Source organism: Hyla sarda, unplaced genomic scaffold (assembly GCF_029499605.1).
Source record: "Hyla sarda isolate aHylSar1 unplaced genomic scaffold, aHylSar1.hap1 scaffold_356, whole genome shotgun sequence".
In the NCBI taxonomy this organism is placed as follows: Eukaryota; Metazoa; Chordata; class Amphibia; order Anura; family Hylidae; genus Hyla; species Hyla sarda.
Window position 1 is genome coordinate 131,406 of NW_026610328.1, and position 19,126 is coordinate 150,531.

At 44.8% G+C, this 19,126-nt stretch overlaps 1 protein-coding gene across 2 annotated transcripts in view; it reads right to left on the minus strand.

The window, feature by feature from the left end:
- FAM161B (FAM161 centrosomal protein B) overlaps nt 1–19,126 on the minus strand; it is a 33,193-nt gene that overhangs the window by 1,123 nt on the left and 12,944 nt on the right. For both annotated transcript variants that reach the window (XM_056553715.1, XM_056553714.1), the window contains exons 5-8: nt 6,297–6,412; nt 5,778–5,945; nt 4,962–5,061; nt 4,740–4,894 (exon numbers count right to left, since the gene is read on the minus strand). In XM_056553715.1, the coding sequence (XP_056409690.1) occupies nt 4,745–4,894; nt 4,962–5,061; nt 5,778–5,945; nt 6,297–6,412 (534 nt within the window). In that variant the 3' untranslated portion in view covers nt 4,740–4,744. The remainder of the gene's footprint in view (nt 1–4,739; nt 4,895–4,961; nt 5,062–5,777; nt 5,946–6,296; nt 6,413–19,126) is intronic.

Below are 19,126 nucleotides of genomic sequence, written 5' to 3' on the forward strand. Positions count from 1 at the left end.
TGCTGCACCCCCTGTCACTGCAGTAACTGACATTCCTGTCACTACTGTCAACAACCAATGAACAATCACTACCGACAATAATGGATCAATCCAACATCGCAGCACATACGCTTATGTCCAGAACATATGAGATCATCCCCTTCTGTTGACTGATTTCAACCAAATATAATAGGATAGTGTATCCACCCCTAATATGTAATAATGTTAAATTTGAGACAAATCTATCAAGGCATTTTCAAGTTATTACATCACATTGATTAGTAGATCTAGGTCAACTAATCCCAAGACTGGGCTGAGAAGGTTCATCTGCATTTCCCAATTCTCTTCTCTAGCTTCACCTATTGGACATAGCCCTTCTTCACCAGGATAAAATTTTTTCCTTTCCAATGGTTGTCTGAGTCCTTTGAAAAGTCTATTGGTTCTGATTTCTCAGTGCTGTTTATCAGTGAGACATTCTAAGGCTATGTGCACACCAGAACCTACAGAGAATAGCTATGAGGGATATGATATGAGGGATTTGCATTCTTTTCTTTTTTTCAAACCCACTCCTGTTTTTTGTAAAAATAAGTGTGTGCGCACACAGCCTCAAGGTGCCCCAATTCATCGTCCTCTGCTCCATTTTTTTCTCTGCTCCTTCCTCCTGCACAACCTATTAAAACTAAATTTTCCAGCAGTCCTCACTGCAGAGACTGGTAGAAAGGGGGTGTGGCTTGATTGAGCTATGATAAAGGCGAGGGTGGCTTGGTTGGACGATGTTAGAAAGGGTGTGTGGCTTGTTGGTATGATGTCAGAAAGGGTTATTGCTTACAAGGCAAGATCGCTAAAAGACAGGACAAAGTGGCATGTGATCTGTCTCTGGGTGGGAAGGGGGAGAGAGGAGAAAAAGGGTCACATGATCTGTCTCTCTTGGGAGGGCAGAGAGGAGATATTGTCACATGATCTCTGTTGGGGGGAGGAGAGAAAGTAGACAGAGGATCGTTAATTTCTAACAATTTGTTTTCCCTTAGTCCTAACAGTAGCACAGATGGGGTATTCCACCCCCTGTGAACTGGTAGGACAGATGGAAGTTTATTGACCAATAAAAAATGTATTAAATAATCATACACACCACATGACCCAGTATAATGGAGGGGAGGGGGGGGGTCACCCTCAGTCCCCTTGTGTAGTAACAAGAAGAGAGATTTCTAACCATAATTTGTTTTCCCTTAATCCTAACAGTAGCACAATTATCCTTCCCTATTATTTATTAACGATTCCCTTACGTTCTAACCAGTAGCAAAGATGGGGCTATGGCAAGAAGAAACCCTATGAGGGAGGGCTCTCGTGCCTGGCGGCAGATAACACTGTCCGCCCAAAAGATAAGGAATCGGCAACTCTACTATCAAGCCTGTAGTGGGTGATGAAGGTGGAGAAAGAACTCAAAGATGCAGCTCTGCATATATGTTCTAAAATAATTAAACTCCTTTCCACAAAGGAGGTAGATACAGATCTGGTTGAGTGAGCTCTTGCCAACTCAGAAGGCTCCACATTTTGAGATACCATAGATTCTCTAATGGCATACTTTACCCATCTACTGATGGAGGGTTTTGAGGCTTTGTGACCCTTCTGGGCACCTGCAAAAAGAATTAAAAGATTTTCATCCTTCCTAAACTTTGAAAAGATGGTACTTTGGGGATAAAAGATGGCATAAATCTTTAATAATACTCTATCTGTCAAAAAAAATGTATATGGTTCAAGTGCAGAAAAATCCTTTTGGCAGATGTTATAGCCAGTAAAAAAAAGTTGTCTTCATAGTGAGGAACTTCATGTCCACGTCCTCCATAGGCTCAAAGGGAGGAGATGACTGTCCCTTGAGCACAACGGACAGATCCCACATAGGGACTGGTTGCACAATTGTAGGTTTTAATCTTGAGGCGCCCCTCAAGAATCTCTTGTGGGTCTTGAGACAATGATCTATTAACATAGGCAGATACAGTAACCCCCCGACATGCGATGGCCCCGACATATGATCAAATCGACATGCGATGGCCTCTCAGAGGTCATCGAATGTCGATTTCAGCATCGACATACGATGCTTTTATATGTTGGGGCCATCGCATTAACTGCTATCCGTCAGCGCAAAATGCTTAAGCTGCTGTCAGATAGCAGTTTAAGCATCCCGGACAGGTTCACTTGCCTATCCCTGCTGTTCCGAATCCACTTCGGGATCCTCCGGCGTCTTCTGTATCTTCTCCAGGGTCCAGGCCTCGCTTTCCGGCGTCGTTATTAAGTCGCTACGCACGCCGTGCCGGAGCAGCAGCGTAATAACGTCACCAGAAAGCGAGGCCCGGACCATGCAGAAGATGTGGAAGAAGCCAGAGGATCCCGAAGAAGACGCTGGAGCAGCGGGACAGCATCGGGAGCTGTGAGGACGCGGTCCGGAGCGGCGGGGACAGGTGAGTATTAAATGCACTTTTTACATTGCACGGATCCCTCAACATACGATGGATTCGACAAACGATGGGTCGTTTGGAACGAATTACCATCGTATGTTGAGGGACCACTGTATTGCTGATACTGGGACCTTCAAGGTGGAAGGAGACAAATTCTTATCTAGTCCATCTTGGAGAAAGCTGTGGATGGTAAATACAGCTGGATTAGATCCAGAAATTATTTTCTTAAGCACCAAGACTGTAAAAAGTCCTGATTCTTCTATAGGCTTTATTTGTTGATTCCGCTCTAGAATGTGAGTGTTCTCGAGACCGCACTAGAAAGCCCCTCTAACTGTGGAAGGGACTGATCAACCTCCAGGCCATCAGGTTCAACATTTTAAAGATTCGAGCAGCTGTGAGTGTCCCCAACACTAGTGCTTGCTCTGGGAGAAGCCTCCAATATTGCCCCTGACTCATCTGAATGAGTTGGGTGAACCAAGCTCTTTTGGGCCAAAATGATATTATGGCTATAACTAACGCTTGGTCCTGCCTGATGTTCATCAATACCCTCGGGATCAAGGAAATTGAAGGGAAGATTTAGGCCAGCCTGAACCTCCATGGGATTGAGAGAGCATCAATTGTCACTGGGCTGTCTTCCCTGTAAAGGGAGCAGAACCTCTATAACTTTGTGTTGAACCTTATTGCCATGAGATCTATATCTGACATGCCCCACCTAAGCGTTATTTCCTTGAATAGATCTGGATGGAGAGACCTCTTTTGTTGGGAAACCTTTGCTGAGGCAGTCGGCTATCATATTGCGAGCCAAGATTTTAACCAGAGAGGACACAGTCCAGCGGAGGATAAGGCCATGATGTGGACTTTAGCTTCTGAGTAGCAGCATGGCAAAGAAAATCCATAGCCAGATTGGCCATTTTAAATGAAGCCAATATTTCATCCCTTGGGACCCCCTGGTCCAAATCTGTCTGGATAGATGTCAAGCAGGTCTTCAGGAATTAGCAATGGCCACAGAAGCTGAGGCTGAAGCTGCTGAATAGGAGCACCTAAATGCGCAATCAGCCTTCCTATCCATCGGATCCTGCAGAGAAGACCCATCCTCCGCAGGAACCACGGTTCTTTTTGACATTTTAGCCACAGCTATGTCAACTTTGGGGACAGTGCCCCAAGAAGAAAGCTGATCTTTCTGGATAGGGAACATGGTCTTAAAATGTTTGGTTAAGACTGGACCCTTTTCTGGCTTCTTCAGTTCCGTTTTAAATACGGAAAGTAGGGTCCACTTTAAAGGCCTTTGGCCCTTTAGAAGTGGAGGCTTCTCCTGTGTCAACATTGTGGTCCCCCGCCCGGATAGACCTCAAAAGACGTTAGGTTTTCTGCAATGGGAAGAAATAGGACACAGTATCTTCATCCTCCGAGGAGGACGAACTGGAATCTTCTTTCATGTTCTGGAGGAGAATCAGCTACGCATGCACGGACGCCCGCTCGTGGCCAGAGCCGAACAAAAAGGCGGAGAGTCCCAGACGACATATAGAAAGAAGCAGCAAAAAGATAGCTGCTACATGGTAATCCCTGAGGAGAAAAGAAATGTGATACACAAAATACAGTGTAAAAATAGGGCGGAACTAAAAATGCTCATGGTCAATAAGAATATTATATGAAAAATATATAAAAAAATATATGACCCTCACCCTCATTAAAAGGTTGGAGGGGGTCAACCATCAGTCCCACTGAAAAAATAAAAGGGGACTGAGGGTGACACTCTCCTTTATACTGGGTCATGTGGGTGTATATGATTAGTTTTTTATTGGTCAATAAACTGCAATCTGCCCTACCAGTTTGCAGGGGGTGGGGGGTGGAATACCCCATCTGTGCTACTGGTCAGGATGTAAGGGAATGGCAGGTTTATCTTTGCTTTCTGCCTGTCACAGCATATTTCAACAGGGAAAACTGCCCAGTGCTGGTAATAAGTGTAGATTACAATACTGTTGGCAATGAGGAGACAAAATATGAATCATTCTTGCTATTCAGAGTAACCCTTTAAAGACTTGGAGATCTTCAAGCTAAAAGACAGGGGCAAGGGGCAATATACATGATTTTAACTTTGACACATAACCAGTGACACCTCCACTGTAAAATGATGGCTTCACAATCTATCCCTTGACATTATTAAAGGGGATATCCAGGAATAGAAAGACGTAGCTGCTATCCTCCAATCCTCCATCTGTCCTCAGGTTGTGTCTGATATAACAACAGCTTTTTACATAATAACATGTAATAATAAGAGGAGCTTTGTTCCAAATCCACTATCATTACCTGTCTTACTCGGAATCTGCATCGTGGTGTTGGCTGCAATGGGATTCGCTCTGCTCCAGATGTTCTCTTCCCTTCTGCTGCACAAAGTCCTCCTTCAGCCCAGCCTGAGCTAGAGTCTGGGTAAATCTGCGCTCCATGTCTTTAATGGCACATCCCTGCAAGGAGAGACAGGGTGACGTGTGCCCAGAAAAGCACAGTATGAACCCCTTAAGCACTGCTGACCTTGGAGACGTGCTCAAAGAGATACTCTTTGGCATTGACACGTCGCCTCATCTCCTCCAGCTCCTCTTTGTATTCCTGAGTTCTCCTGCGATCTGCTTGTCTAAATCATAAAAACAGGGAGATGATTTAGCTGAGGACATTCCTGTATATGGGGGTAGCATGCACCTGCTGGATATTCCAGCTTAGTCCTAGATCTGTGCACTTTGTCCTTTGTGGGAGCAGGAGGCACCAACACTATGGTTACCTGTCTGTCCTTTCAGAAGCTAGACCATAAGAAGAAAGGCTGTACATGGGGACCAAGCTGCTGCTTGATGAGAAAAGATGGGACCACGAGCAGACAAATCGACTGCGTCAGGAATCACTCTAAAGTTCTGCTGGTGCAGATGGAAGACCTCTACCTATATACAGGCCAGCCAGACCGCAGTTCACCACCCTCAATGTATGTGATGACATCTTACTGTCTGTCCTGTGTCCTCTACATCACCATCCACTGCAGGACTCTACTTACCCCTCACTGTATGTGATGACATCTCATCATCTGCCCTGTGTCCTCCACTTCACCATCAACTGCAGAACTCTACTTACCCCTCACTGTATGTGATGACATCTCATCATCTGCCCTGTGTCCTCCACTTCACCATCAACTGCAGAACTCTACTTACCCCTCACTGTATGTGATGACATCTCATCATCTGCCCTGTGTCCTCCACTTCACCATCAACTGCAGAACTCTACTTACCCCTCACTGTATGTGATGACATCTCATCATCTGCCCTGTGTCCTCCACTTCACCATCAACTGTAGAACTCTACTTACCGCAGCTCTTTCAGTTTCTCTTTGTTGCATGCTGCCAAAGGCTTGTGTGGATCCAGGGCTATGGCTCGTCTGGACAGGGACGACTGCATTGTCAGAGATTTCTGGCAACGCTCACGAAGCCACTTTTCATTCTTTTTGTCCTGGTTGTTTCTCTCTTGTAGAGAAGATCTGCAAGGAATTTAATATGTGACATGAATCAAAAATTCCAAGGATGTAAACAGCATCCACCTGTCATATCTATAAAGAGTTTTCCTATCACAGTACATGTTACTTGCTGATCATTGGGGATCTAGCTGGCTGGGCCCCCACAGTTATAAATGAGGGGTAAGAATCTGCCCACATCTAGGTCATTTGGCGCTTTCGTTATTATGTTGATAAGGACCTGAAGATTCAGCAAATACAGAAAAGTCAGAAGTCTGTAAGGAGCAGAATGTGCACACAGCCTGATCAGAGCGTAAATCCAATGGAGGTTCTATAGGAATTCAACACAACCAATCAAATGTATAGAAAAAGGATTACCTGATGGCAACGTCCCGTCTCTTGGTGCTATCTGTAATGTAGACTGGAAGAGTGTTTGGTGACAAGCTAGACAGGTGGGCCAGGAGTCTCTGTGGTGGGGTCTCCTGCACGGCTTCCTATAAAAACAGTAACACATGAGACACTTTCCTACGCAAAACCATATTCTCAGATAAAATGTCTATCCCACATGCAAAAAAAAACAGGAATATTTACTTACCTGAAATTTTCTTTTCCTGTAGTCCAAAGGCAGAACACAAAAGGTTAACTTTGGACTCGAACATAACACAAACTAGCAATTGGAGTAAGTAGAATCTTTACCTAATAAGACAATTCCTAAACCTGGACTATTTGTATCCAGCAAAAAATATTATAAGGGAGGAATATGAAAAGACAAGGATCCTGGAAGTCCCCAGGCAGCACAAGGAAAGATGTGTACAGTAATATACTTATATATGGAGGAGACTAGAAGCGGCAGCACAAGGAGAGATGTGTACAGTAATATTCTTATATATGGAGGAGACTAGAAGCGGCAGCACAAGGAGAGATGTGTACAGTAATATTCTTATATATGGAGGACACTAGAAGCGTCAGGACAAGGAGAGATGTGTACAGTAATATTATATATGGAGGAGACTAGAAGCGGCAGCACAAGGAGAGGAGACTAGAAGCAGCACAAGGAGAGATGTGTACAGTAATATACTTATATATGGAGGAGACTAGAAGCAGCACAAGGAGAGATGTGTACAGTAATATACTTATATATGGAGGAGACTAGAAGTAGCACAAGGAGAGATGTGTACAGTAATATACTTATATATGGAGGAGACTAGAAGCAGCACAAGGAGAGATGTGTACAGTAATATACTTATATATGGAGGAGACTAGAAGCGGCAGCACAAGGAGAGATGTGTACAGTAATATTCTTATATATGGAGGAGACTAGAAGCGGCAGCACAAGGAGAGATGTGTACAGTAATATTCTTATATATGGAGGACACTAGAAGCGTCAGGACAAGGAGAGATGTGTACAGTAATATACTTATATATGGAGGAGACTAGAAGCGGCAGCACAAGGAGAGGAGACTAGAAGCAGCACAAGGAGAGATGTGTACAGTAATATTCTTATATATGGAGGAGACTAGAAGCGGCAGCACAAGGAGAGATGTGTACAGTAATATTCTTATATATGGAGGAGACTAGAAGCAGCACAAGGAAAGATGTGTACAGTAATATTCTTATATATGGAGGAGACTAGAAGCAGCACAAGGAGAGATGTGTACAGTAATATACTTGTATATGGAGGAGACTAGAAGTGGCAGCACAAGGAGAGATGTGTACAGTAATATACTTATATATGGAGGAGACTAGAAGTGGCAGCATAAGGAGAGATGTGTACAGTAATATTCTTATATATGGAGGAGACTAGAAGCGGCAGCACAAGGAGAGATGTGTATAGTAATATTCTTATATATGGAGGAACTTCAACAGGAGACTAGAATAAGCAGCACAAGGGAGGAGACTAGAAGCAGCACAAGGAGAGATGTGTACAGTAATATTCTTATATATGGAGGAGACTAGAAGCAGCACAAGGAAAGATGTGTACAGTAATATTCTTATTTATGGAGGAGACTAGAAGCAGCACAAGGAAAGATGTGTACAGTAATATTCTTATATATGGAGGAGACTAGAAGCAGCACAAGGAGAGATGTGTACAGTAATATACTTGTATATGGAGGAGACTAGAAGTGGCAGCACAAGTAGAGATGTGTACAGTAATATACTTGTATATGGAGGAGACTAGAAGTGGCAGCACAAGTAGAGATGTGTACAGTAATATACTTATATATGGAGGAGACTAGAAGTGGCAGCATAAGGAGAGATGTGTACAGTAATATTCTTATATATGGAGGAGACTAGAAGCGGCAGCACAAGGAGAGATGTGTATAGTAATATTCTTATATATGGAGGAGACTAGAAGCAGCACAAGGAGAGATGTGTATAGTAATATTCTTATATATGGAGGAGACTAGAAGCAGCACAAGGAGAGATGTGTACAGTAATATTCTTATATATGGAGGAGACTAGAAGCAGCACAAGGAAAGATGTGTACAGTAATATTCTTATATATGGAGGAGACTAGAAGCAGCACAAGGAGAGATGTGTACAGTAATATACTTGTATATGGAGGAGACTAGAAGTGGCAGCACAAGTAGAGATGTGTACAGTAATATACTTATATATGGAGGAGACTAGAAGTGGCAGCATAAGGAGAGATGTGTACAGTAATATTCTTATATATGGAGGACACTAGAAGCGGCAGCACAAGGAGAGATGTGTATAGTAATATTCTTATATATGGAGGAGACTAGAAGCGGCAGCACAAGTAGAGATGTGTACAGTAATATACTTATATATGGAGGAGACTAGAAGTGGCAGCACAAGGAGAGATGTGTACAGTAATCTTATATATGGAGGAGACTAGAAGCAGCACAAGGAAAGATGTGTACAGTAATATTCTTATTTATGGAGGAGACTAGAAGCAGCACAAGGAGAGATGTGTACAGTAATATTCTTATATATGGAGGAGACTAGAAGCAGCAGCACAAGGAGAGATGTGTACAGTAATATTCTTATTTATGGAGGAGACTAGAAGCAGCACAAGGAAAGATGTGTACAGTAATATACTTATATATGGAGGAGACTAGAAGCAGCACAAGGAAAGATGTGTACAGTAATATACTTATATATGGAGGAGACTAGAAGCAGCACAAGGAGAGATGTGTACAGTAATATTCTTATATATGGAGGAGACTAGAAGTGGCAGCACAAGTAGAGATGTGTACAGTAATATACTTGTATATGGAGGAGACTAGAAGTGGCAGCACAAGTAGAAATGTGTACAGTAATATACTTATATATGGAGGAGACTAGAAGTGGCAGCATAAGGAGAGATGTGTACAGTAATATTCTTATATATGGAGGAGACTAGAAGCAGCACAAGGAGAGATGTGTACAGTAATATTCTTATATATGGAGGAGACTAGAAGTAGCACAAGGAGAGATGTGTACAGTAATATTCTTATATATGGAGGAGACTAGAAGCAGCACAAGGAAAGATGTGTACAGTAATATTCTTATATATGGAGGAGACTAGAAGCAGCACAAGGAGAGATGTGTACAGTAATATACTTATATATGGAGGAGACTAGAAGTGGCAGCATAAGGAGAGATGTGTACAGTAATATTCTTATATATGGAGGACCCTAGAAGCGGCAGCACAAGGAGAGATGTGTATAGTAATATTCTTATATATGGAGGAGACTAGAAGCGGCAGCACAAGTAGAGATGTGTACAGTAATCTTATATATGGAGGAGACTAGAAGCAGCACAAGGAAAGATGTGTACAGTAATATACTTATATATGGAGGAGACTAGAAGCAGCACAAGGAGAGATGTGTACAGTAATATTCTTATATATGGAGGAGACTAGAAGTGGCAGCACAAGTAGAGATGTGTACAGTAATATACTTGTATATGGAGGAGACTAGAAGTGGCAGCACAAGGAGAGATGTGTACAGTAATCTTATATATGGAGGAGACTAGAAGCAGCACAAGGAAAGATGTGTACAGTAATATACTTATATATGGAGGAGACTAGAAGCAGCACAAGGAGAGATGTGTACAGTAATATTCTTATATATGGAGGAGACTAGAAGTGGCAGCACAAGTAGAGATGTGTACTGTAATATACTTATATATGGAGGAGACTAGAAGTGGCAGCATAAGGAGAGATGTGTACAGTAATATTCTTATATATGGAGGAGACTAGGAGCGGCAGCACAAGGAGAGATGTGTACAGTAATATTCTTATATATGGAGGACACTAGAAGCGGCAGCACAAGGAGAGATGTGTATAGTAATATTCTTATATATGGAGGAGAATAGAAGCGGCAGCACAAGGAGAGATGTGTACAGTAATATTCTTATATATGGAGGAGACTAGAAGCGGCAGCACAAGGAGAGATGTGTACAGTAATATACTTATATATGGAGGAGACTAGAAGCAGCACAAGGAGAGATGTGTACAGTAATATTCTTATTTATGGAGGAGACTAGAAGCAGCACAAGGAAAGATGTGTACAGTAATATTCTTATATATGGAGGAGACTAGAAGCAGCACAAGGAGAGATGTGTACAGTAATATACTTATATATGGAGGAGACTAGAAGTGGCAGCATAAGGAGAGATGTGTACAGTAATATTCTTATATATGGAGGAGACTAGAAGCGGCAGCACAAGGAGAGATGTGTACAGTAATATTCTTATATATGGAGGACACTAGAAGCGGCAGCACAAGGAGAGATGTGTATAGTAATATTCTTATATATGGAGGAGACTAGAAGCGGCAGCACAAGGAGAGATGTGTACAGTAATATACTTATATATGGAGGAGACTAGAAGCAGCACAAGGAAAGATGTGTACAGTAATATACTTATATATGGAGGAGACTAGAAGTAGCACAAGGAGAGATGTGTACAGTAATATACTTATATATGGAGGAGAATAGAATCAGCACAAGGAGAGATGTGTACAGTTATATACTTATATATGGAGGAGACTAGAAGTAGCACAAGGAGAGATGTGTACAGTAATATACTTATATATGGAGGAGAATAGAATCAGCACAAGGAGAGATGTGTACAGTAATATTCTTATATATGGAGGAGACTAGAAGTGGCAGCACAAGGAGAGATGTGTATAGTAATATACTTATATATGGAGGAGACTAGAAGCAGCACAAGGAGATATGTGTACAGTAATATTCTTATATATGGAGGAGACTAGACGCGGCAGCACAAGGAGAGATGTGTACAGTAATATTCTTATATATGGAGGACACTAGAAGCGGCAGCACAAGGAGAGATGTGTACAGTAATATACTTATATATGGAGGAGACTAGAAGCAACAGCACAAGGAGAGATGTGTACAGTTATATACTTATATATGGAGGAGACTAGAAGTAGCACAAGGAGAGATGTGTACAGTAATATACTTATATATGGAGGAGAATAGAATCAGCACAAGGAGAGATGTGTACAGTAATATACTTATATATGGAGGAGACTAGAAGAAGCACAAGGAGAGATGTGTACAGTAATATACTTATATATGGAGGAGAATAGAATCAGCACAAGGAGAGATGTGTACAGTAATATACTTATATATGGAGGAGACTAGAAGTAGCACAAGGAGAGATGTGTACAGTAATATTCTTATATATGGAGGAGACTAGAAGTGGCAGCACAAGGAGAGATGTGTACAGTAATATTCTTATATATGGGGGAGACTAGAAGCGGCAGCACAAGGAGAGATGTGTAAAGTAATATACTTATATATGGAGGAGACTAGAAGTGGTAGCACAAGGAGAGATGTGTACAGTAATATTCTTATATATGGAGGAGACTAGAAGTGGCAGCACAAGGAGAGATTTGTACAGTAATATTCTTATATATGGGGGAGACTAGAAGCGGCAGCACAAGGAGAGATGTGTACAGTAATATTCTTATATATGGAGGAGACTAGAAGCGGCAGCAGTCTTCACCCTGTAAAATAATAAAAAGGGAGAAAAACACAACTCCTCTTCAGCTCCATTTACTGCCATAAAGCTTTTGACACTTATTTCACCACAATTTGGCCATAGTTTTGTTTTTCCTGCAGACTTATTTATAGATCCCCAAATGGCCCTTTGCAGAAAAAAAAAAAGTTTCCCCACCTCTGCTATAGTTAAATGGGCCGAAGCTGGGAGGACATGCCTCCCATACTATAAGTTTTGGATATAGTGACATGGATCCATCTGACAATGATGCTTTCTTTTATAAAGGTCCGAAAATTGCACAAATAGCACCTTTTCCTTAAGAATATCATTTACCCTGTTAAAGGAAAGGAATGATTAGGGGAAGGCAAATCTCCTGAGTAATGGCCAAACCAAATGCAATAGTCCTGAGGAATTGGCAATCCAATAAATAAGGGCTTCTATTAGAGAATGTGCAGTTCCCTTTAGATATTTAATCTCTTTCAGAGGTTTGAATGGAGGCTGAACCAGATTCTTCAGCACCATCATCATCTTCAGGACAGGGCTGGGTGATGAATTGTAGGCCTTGGGTTTGGATGACCCTAAAGAACAGTCTCACTGAGGGAAAAAAAAGGCTTGGGGGACGTCGTGGCGTAACGGTTGCTGCGAGAATAGGCTCTACCTCCTTACCTCCTCCTCCCCGTGTGTCCTGGTCCATGACGGCTCTGGACCCTCCGGAGCCGAGGGAAGCTGCTACCAGCTGCCGGCGATGGTCCCCTGGAGGAGCCGAGGTCCTTGAAGGCCAACAGAGAATGTTAGCCTTGGGGAGTGGTGTCACCCTGCCCAGCGGTAAAGACTGAATAGCAGCATAACAACTGATGGGTGACTTGTGTGTCATGGGACGCGGAGAGACCTGCGGGGTGGAACGGGGGGACTCTGGAACGGGGTCAGTGGTCCGGCTCTCCCCCTGCCCGCTCCCTCCTTCCCCCTCTTTTCGATTTACTTGGCGCCGGAGACCGGTCCTGCTTGAGCAGCGCGCGTCTGTCAGCTGACTCGGTCTCACGTGTCCGGAACTTCCGGCACAGAGAAGGTGAAGCAGTCGTGGGGCACTTTGCGGCTCCATACAAAGAGCCAGAAGGAGGAATTGAGTTACTCTCACCGGCGCATTAAGGTGAAGCTTGGCTGAAAGTGGATGTGCTCCGGCGATAGAGACTTAGGGGGGTTTACTGGGATTCTTTGAGTGGTCCGACCCCCTCCCCTCTACCCCCACGGCCGCTGTCGGTGGGCTGGTGGCGACGGCGGCAGGTTCGGTGGGGTGGTGTGGGAGATTGGGGATTAATGAGCTGTTTTATGGGTACTTGAGGTGGTTTTTGCTTTTTTTATTTATTTGGGGATATGTTGGGGTGCCTACCCCCCCTCCGGTTGGTGTCTTCCCCCCCCCCCGTTTTTTTTTTGGGGGGGGGGGGGGGTTAGGGGGACGGGGGACAATTCGCTGCCCTGTGGATATTGGAATATTGGAGGGGGGGTGGGGGCTTGGGGAGTAATGGTTTGCAAAGGACATTGCCACCACTGGGAATACCATTCATTGGAAAACTTCTTACATGATACTCCCCCCCCCCCCCCACTTCTGATAACAGAATTCCAGTAACTGATGAGCCCAGGTGATCACTGCCTGAAGGAGGCCTGCAATTACTCCAACCCGGGACTTTCAAGTATGCCGGAGGAGGTACGTCGGGAGGATGAAGTTGGAGATAAGACACAACATGTGGACACAGAACCGTCTAAGCCTTTTTCTTCTTATTTGTTATCCCTCTCCCCCTTAGGCTATTAGTAACACTCATTTAGTAGGGGAAAAGGGACGTATGAGAGAATATGCCTCCCAAGACAAATGTAAGAAGATCTGTCTACCCTAAAGGGGTCATTGGGGCAGGCAAGAACGATAAGTTTGTGAAAGCCTCTCCAGGGTGGACTAAAACAAGAAGTAAGAAGACTTCACCCCCTAAAGCTGGAATGGAGAATACAGGTTCTCGTTTTGCCATATTACAAAATATCTGATGATGGGGAGGCAGCAAAAAATCTAAAATAGAGGATTCTGGAAGAAGTTCAGAGATGTAATTAATCCCTGGCTGACACACCCAGGTTGGGTCTCTGGTCTCTGACCTTTCTATAATTAGGGACGAGACTAATAAAATCCGAGACTGTACTAAAGCAATGGAGAAGGCACTTCCGGTAGTTGAAAAATAAGTTTCTGTCTTAGCAGAGGAGTCTAAATCTCTAAGGAAAGAAGTGGGGGAGTTGAAAATGAAAGTTATCGATCTTGAGGATAGATCCAGAAGAGCAAATATTAGGATGGTGGGATTCCCAGAGGATGTGGAAAATGGTGACATTAGATACTTTTGCTCCACTTGGCTGCAGGATCTGGTGGGACAGCAGGATCTGACTGCATTGTTTGGCTTGGAGCATGTCCATCGGGTCCCGACTAGGAGGCCCCCGCCAGGGTCCCCCACAAGAACTATTATAGCTAAGCTTATTAGTACCAATGACCGGGACATTATAATTCGTAAGGCACGAGAGAAGGGCCAGCTCTTTTATAATGGGGTGAAAGTCTCAATATACCCAGATTATGCCAGGGCCACCCAAATAAAAAGGGCCTGTTTTAGAGATATAAAGAGACGGCTGGCGGCAGCCAAAGTACAGTTCTCATTGATATTCCCTGCCAAGTTATGTGTGATGTATAATGATAAAGTTTACTTTTTCACTGATTGTGCAGAGGCGGGGAATTGGATGGACCAGGAAGGGATAAAATTATTATTATTATTATTATTAGGTATTTGTCCGGCTGACATCCTTGATTATTTGTTGGGTTGTGTCTCAACTGGATGTGGTCTAGGGAAGAAAATGTATGTATTTACATTTTGGACAGGAGGGGGGGAAGCTGGGTGACATAAGATAGAGACTGGCTAATGTTAGCAGGTCATGAGAAGGGAGGGGGTGGTATGGTCTGTAGGGGGGAAATCCTTTTATTTTTTTAAATATTTACGTTTATGAGGGATAAATTAAAGATATTTTTTGGGAATGTGAGGGGAATGGCGAAGCCACGCAAGAGAGTGGCCATTTTTCACAGGGTACAAAATTATCTGCCAGCAATTGTTTGCCTGGTGGAGTCACTAGGGAAACTGAGGGGAAAATTGCCAGAAAATGAGCCCAAATGGAGTTCCACTCTTCGGCATCCAGCTACTCAGCTGGGGTCTCTGTCTACATACATAGGGCCATCCCAGTAAAAAAATATTGTAAGAAAGTCAATCAAAGGGGACAGTATGTTTTTTACATGCCAAGTTTTATGATTGGGAAGGATTGATGGCCTTTTTCTACGTCCCTCCGCCATTCTCCACTCAGCCTCTTTTAGATTTAATTGTTTTCTGCAAAGGGAAAGAACACCTCCCTCTATATCTGTTGGGGGATTATAATTGTATGTTGAGCGCCACTCAGGATAGATCCTCAACTGGGGTGGGAAGAGAATCTGAAACCCCCCTCCATAAATTATGTGTAGAAGTGGGTTGGAGAGACCCTTGGCCTTTAATGAATCCTGATAGGAGGGTGTTTTCTTGCTTCTCGGTGTCAGGATTCGGCAGGCTGGAGGTGGATCCTCTGTGTCAGAGAGGGATTGGCGTGGACCGTGTCGGTGGACCGGTTCTAAGTTGCTACTGGTTTTCACCAGAGCCCGCCGCAAAGCGGGATGGTCTTGCAGCGGCGATAGCAACCAGGTCGTATCCACCGGCAACGGCTCAACCTCTCTGACTGCTGAGATAGGCGCGGTACAAGGGATTAGACAAGAGCAGGGTCGGACGTAGCAGAAGGTCAGGGCAGGCAGCAAGGATCGTAGTCAGGGGCAACGGCAAGAGGTCTGGAACACTGGCTAGGGATACACAAGGAATGCTTTCACTGGCACAATGGCAACAAGATCCGGCAAGGAAGTGCAGGGGAAGTGAGGTAATATAGGGAAGTGCACAGGTGAACACACTAATTAAAAACCATGCGCCAATCAGTGGCGCACCGGCCCTTTAAATCGCAAAGAACCGGCGCGCGCGCGCCCCCTAGGGAGCGGGGCCGCGCGCGCTGGGACAGCACAGACGGGGAGCGAGTCTGGTAAGCGGGTCGGGATGCGCACCGCGAGCGGGCGCGTCCCGCATCGCGAATCACATCCCGGCTAGGGACATTATCGCAGCGCACCCGGTCAGCGGGTCTGACCGGGGCGCTGCGAACAGGAGAACGCTGTGAGCGCTCCGGGGAGGAGCGGGGACCCGGAGCGCTCGGCAAACAGTACCCCCCCCCCCCTTGGGTCTCCCCCTCTTTTTAGAACCTGAAAATTTGTAGATAAGGTCCTTGTCAAGGATGTTGTCCTCGGGTTCCCATGACCTCTCCTCCGGGCCGCAATTCTCCCAATCTACAAGATTTTTTTTTTTACCTCTGACCGTCTTGGATGCCAGAATTTCTTTAACCGAGAAGATGTCAGAGGACCCGGAGACAGGAGTAGGAGCAACAACCTTAGGAGAGAAGCGGTTAAGGATAAGTGGTTTAAGGAGAGAGACCTGAAAAGCATTGGGAATACGGAGAGAAGGAGGAAGAAGGAGTTTGTAGGAGACAGGGTTGATTTGGCATTTGATTTTAAAAGGTCCAAGATAACGTGGTCCCAGTTTAAAACTGGGGACACGGAAGCGGATATACTTGGCGGAGAGCCACACTTTGTCTCCAGGAGAAAAGACAGAAGGAGTTCTTCTTTTTTTGTCGGCTTGTTTCTTCATCCGGGATGAGGCCTGTATGAGAGATTTTTGAGTCTCTTTCCAGATGGTGGAGAAGTCCCGAGTCACCTCATCAACAGCGGGCAAACCAGAAGGAGGGGGGGGGGGGGAAGAGGGTGACGGCCGTACACCACAAAGAATGGGGATTTAGCGGAGGACTCAGAGACTTTGAAATTGTACGAGAATTCGGCCCAGTCATCCTGGCGGGAGGAAACAAAATGTCGTAAATAGTCACCAAGAACCTGATTAACTCTCTCCACTTGCCCATTGGATTGGGGATGATAGGAAGACGAGAAGTTTAATTTGATTTTAAGCTGATTACAGAGGGCCCTCCAGAATTTCGACACAAATTGAACGCCTTTATCCGAGACAATATGCGTAGGAAGCCCGTGAAGGCGAAAAATGTGCACAAAAAATTGTTTCGCCAACTCTGGCGCAGAAGGAAGACCTGGAAGAGGAATAAAATGTGCCATCTTGGAGAAATGATCAACGACCACCCAAATAACTGTGTTGCCATGGGATAAAGGTAAGTCTGTAATAAAGTCCATAGCAATCTGAGACCATGGTAGCTCAGGAACAGGCAGAGGATGAAGGAGACCGGCAGGCTTCTGGCGAGGAGTCTTGTCCCGGGCACAGACTGTACAAGCCCGAACAAAATCAGCAACATCTGCTTCCAGGGTAGGCCACCAATAAAAACGAGAGATGAGCTGGACGGATTTTTTGACGCCAGCATGGCCGGCGAGATGTGAGGAGTGTCCCCACCTGAGAATCCTGAGGCGCTGGCGTGGAGGGACGAAGGTCTTTCCAGGAAGAGTTTGTCTGATGGAAGCTGGGGAAGCAGAGATCAGACAGTCAGGAGGAATAATGTGTTGCAGGGAGGCTTCCATTTCAGAGGCATCCGAGGAACAAGAGAGGGCGTCAGCCATAATGTTCTTGTCAGCGGGGTGAAAATGAATCTCAAAGTTAAAACGGGCAAAGAACAACGACCACCTAGCCTGGCGAGGGTTCAGCCGTTGGGCAGACTGAAGAAAAGAGAGATTCTTGTGATCAGTGTATATAATAACTGGGTATTTGGACCCCTCCAGCAGGTGCCTCCATTCCTCGAGGGCCAGTTTTATGGCCAGTAGTTCTCGATCACCAATGGAGTAGTTTTTCTCCACCGGAGAGAAGGTCCTAGAAAAGAAACCACAAGTAACACCATGTCCGGAAGAATTTTTTCTGTAGGAGTACAGCTCCAGCTCCCACCGAGGAGGCGTCTACCTCCAGTGAGAAGGGTTTAGATGGATCAGGTCTGAAGAGTACGGGAGCAGAAGAAAAGGCAGTTTTGAGATGGTTGAACACCTCTTCCGCTTGAGGAGGCCAGGACTTAGGGTTGGCGTTTTTCTTGGTTAGGGCCACAATTGGGGCCACAATGGGGGAAAAATGTGGAATAAATTGTCTGTAGTAATTGGCAAACCCCAAGAAACGTTGGATAGCTCGGAGTCCGGAGGGGCGTGGCCAATCCAACATGGCTGATAGTTTGTCCGGGTCCATTTGGAGTCCCTGGCCAGAGACTAAATATCCTAGGAAGGGAAGAGATTGGCATTCAAAGAGACATTTCTCCATCTTGGCATATAACTGATTGTCCCGGAGTCTCTGAAGAACCATGCGGACATGCTGGCGGTGTTCTTCTAGGTTAGAAGAAAAAATCAAAATATCGTCCAGGTAGACCACAACACAGGTATATAATAAATCACTAAAAATTTAATTTACAAAGTCCTGGAAGACGGCAGGGGTGTTGCAAAGCCCAAAGGGCATAACCAGATATTCAAAGTGTCCATCTCTGGTGTTAAACGCGGTCTTCCACTCGTCCCCTTCCCTGATGCGGATGAGATTATATGCACCTCTTAAATCCAATTTGGTAAAGATGTTGGCGCCACGTAGGCGGTCAAAGAGTTCCGAGATAAGAGGCAGGGGATAGCGTTTTTTTATAGTGATTTTATTAAGACCGCGGTAATCAATGCATGGTCGTAAGGAACAGTCTTTTTTGGAGACAAAGAAGAACCCTGCTCCGGCAGGGGAGGAAGACTTGCGGATAAATCCCCTTTTTAAATTTTCTTGGATGTACTCCGTCATGGCTTGTGTTTCCGGAGCAGACAGAGGATAGATTCTGGCACAGTACAGGCATAGTTTCTCATTGCGGCGGCGTGTCCTCTCTTGAGGTGTCAGGCGAGACCGGTCTACTTGCATAGCCTCCACGGCGGAAGGCACAGGAACAGATTGCAGCGGACCAGAGAAGAGAGGAGCCGGGGAGAGAAACCGCCTCGTGCGAACAAAGTCCATATCCTGGCGGAGCTCCTGACGCCTTTCAGAAAAACGCATGTCAATGCGAGTGGCAAGATGAATAAGTTCATGCAGGTTAGCAGGGATTTCTCGTGCGGCCAGCACATCTTTGATGTTACTGGATAGGCCTTTTTT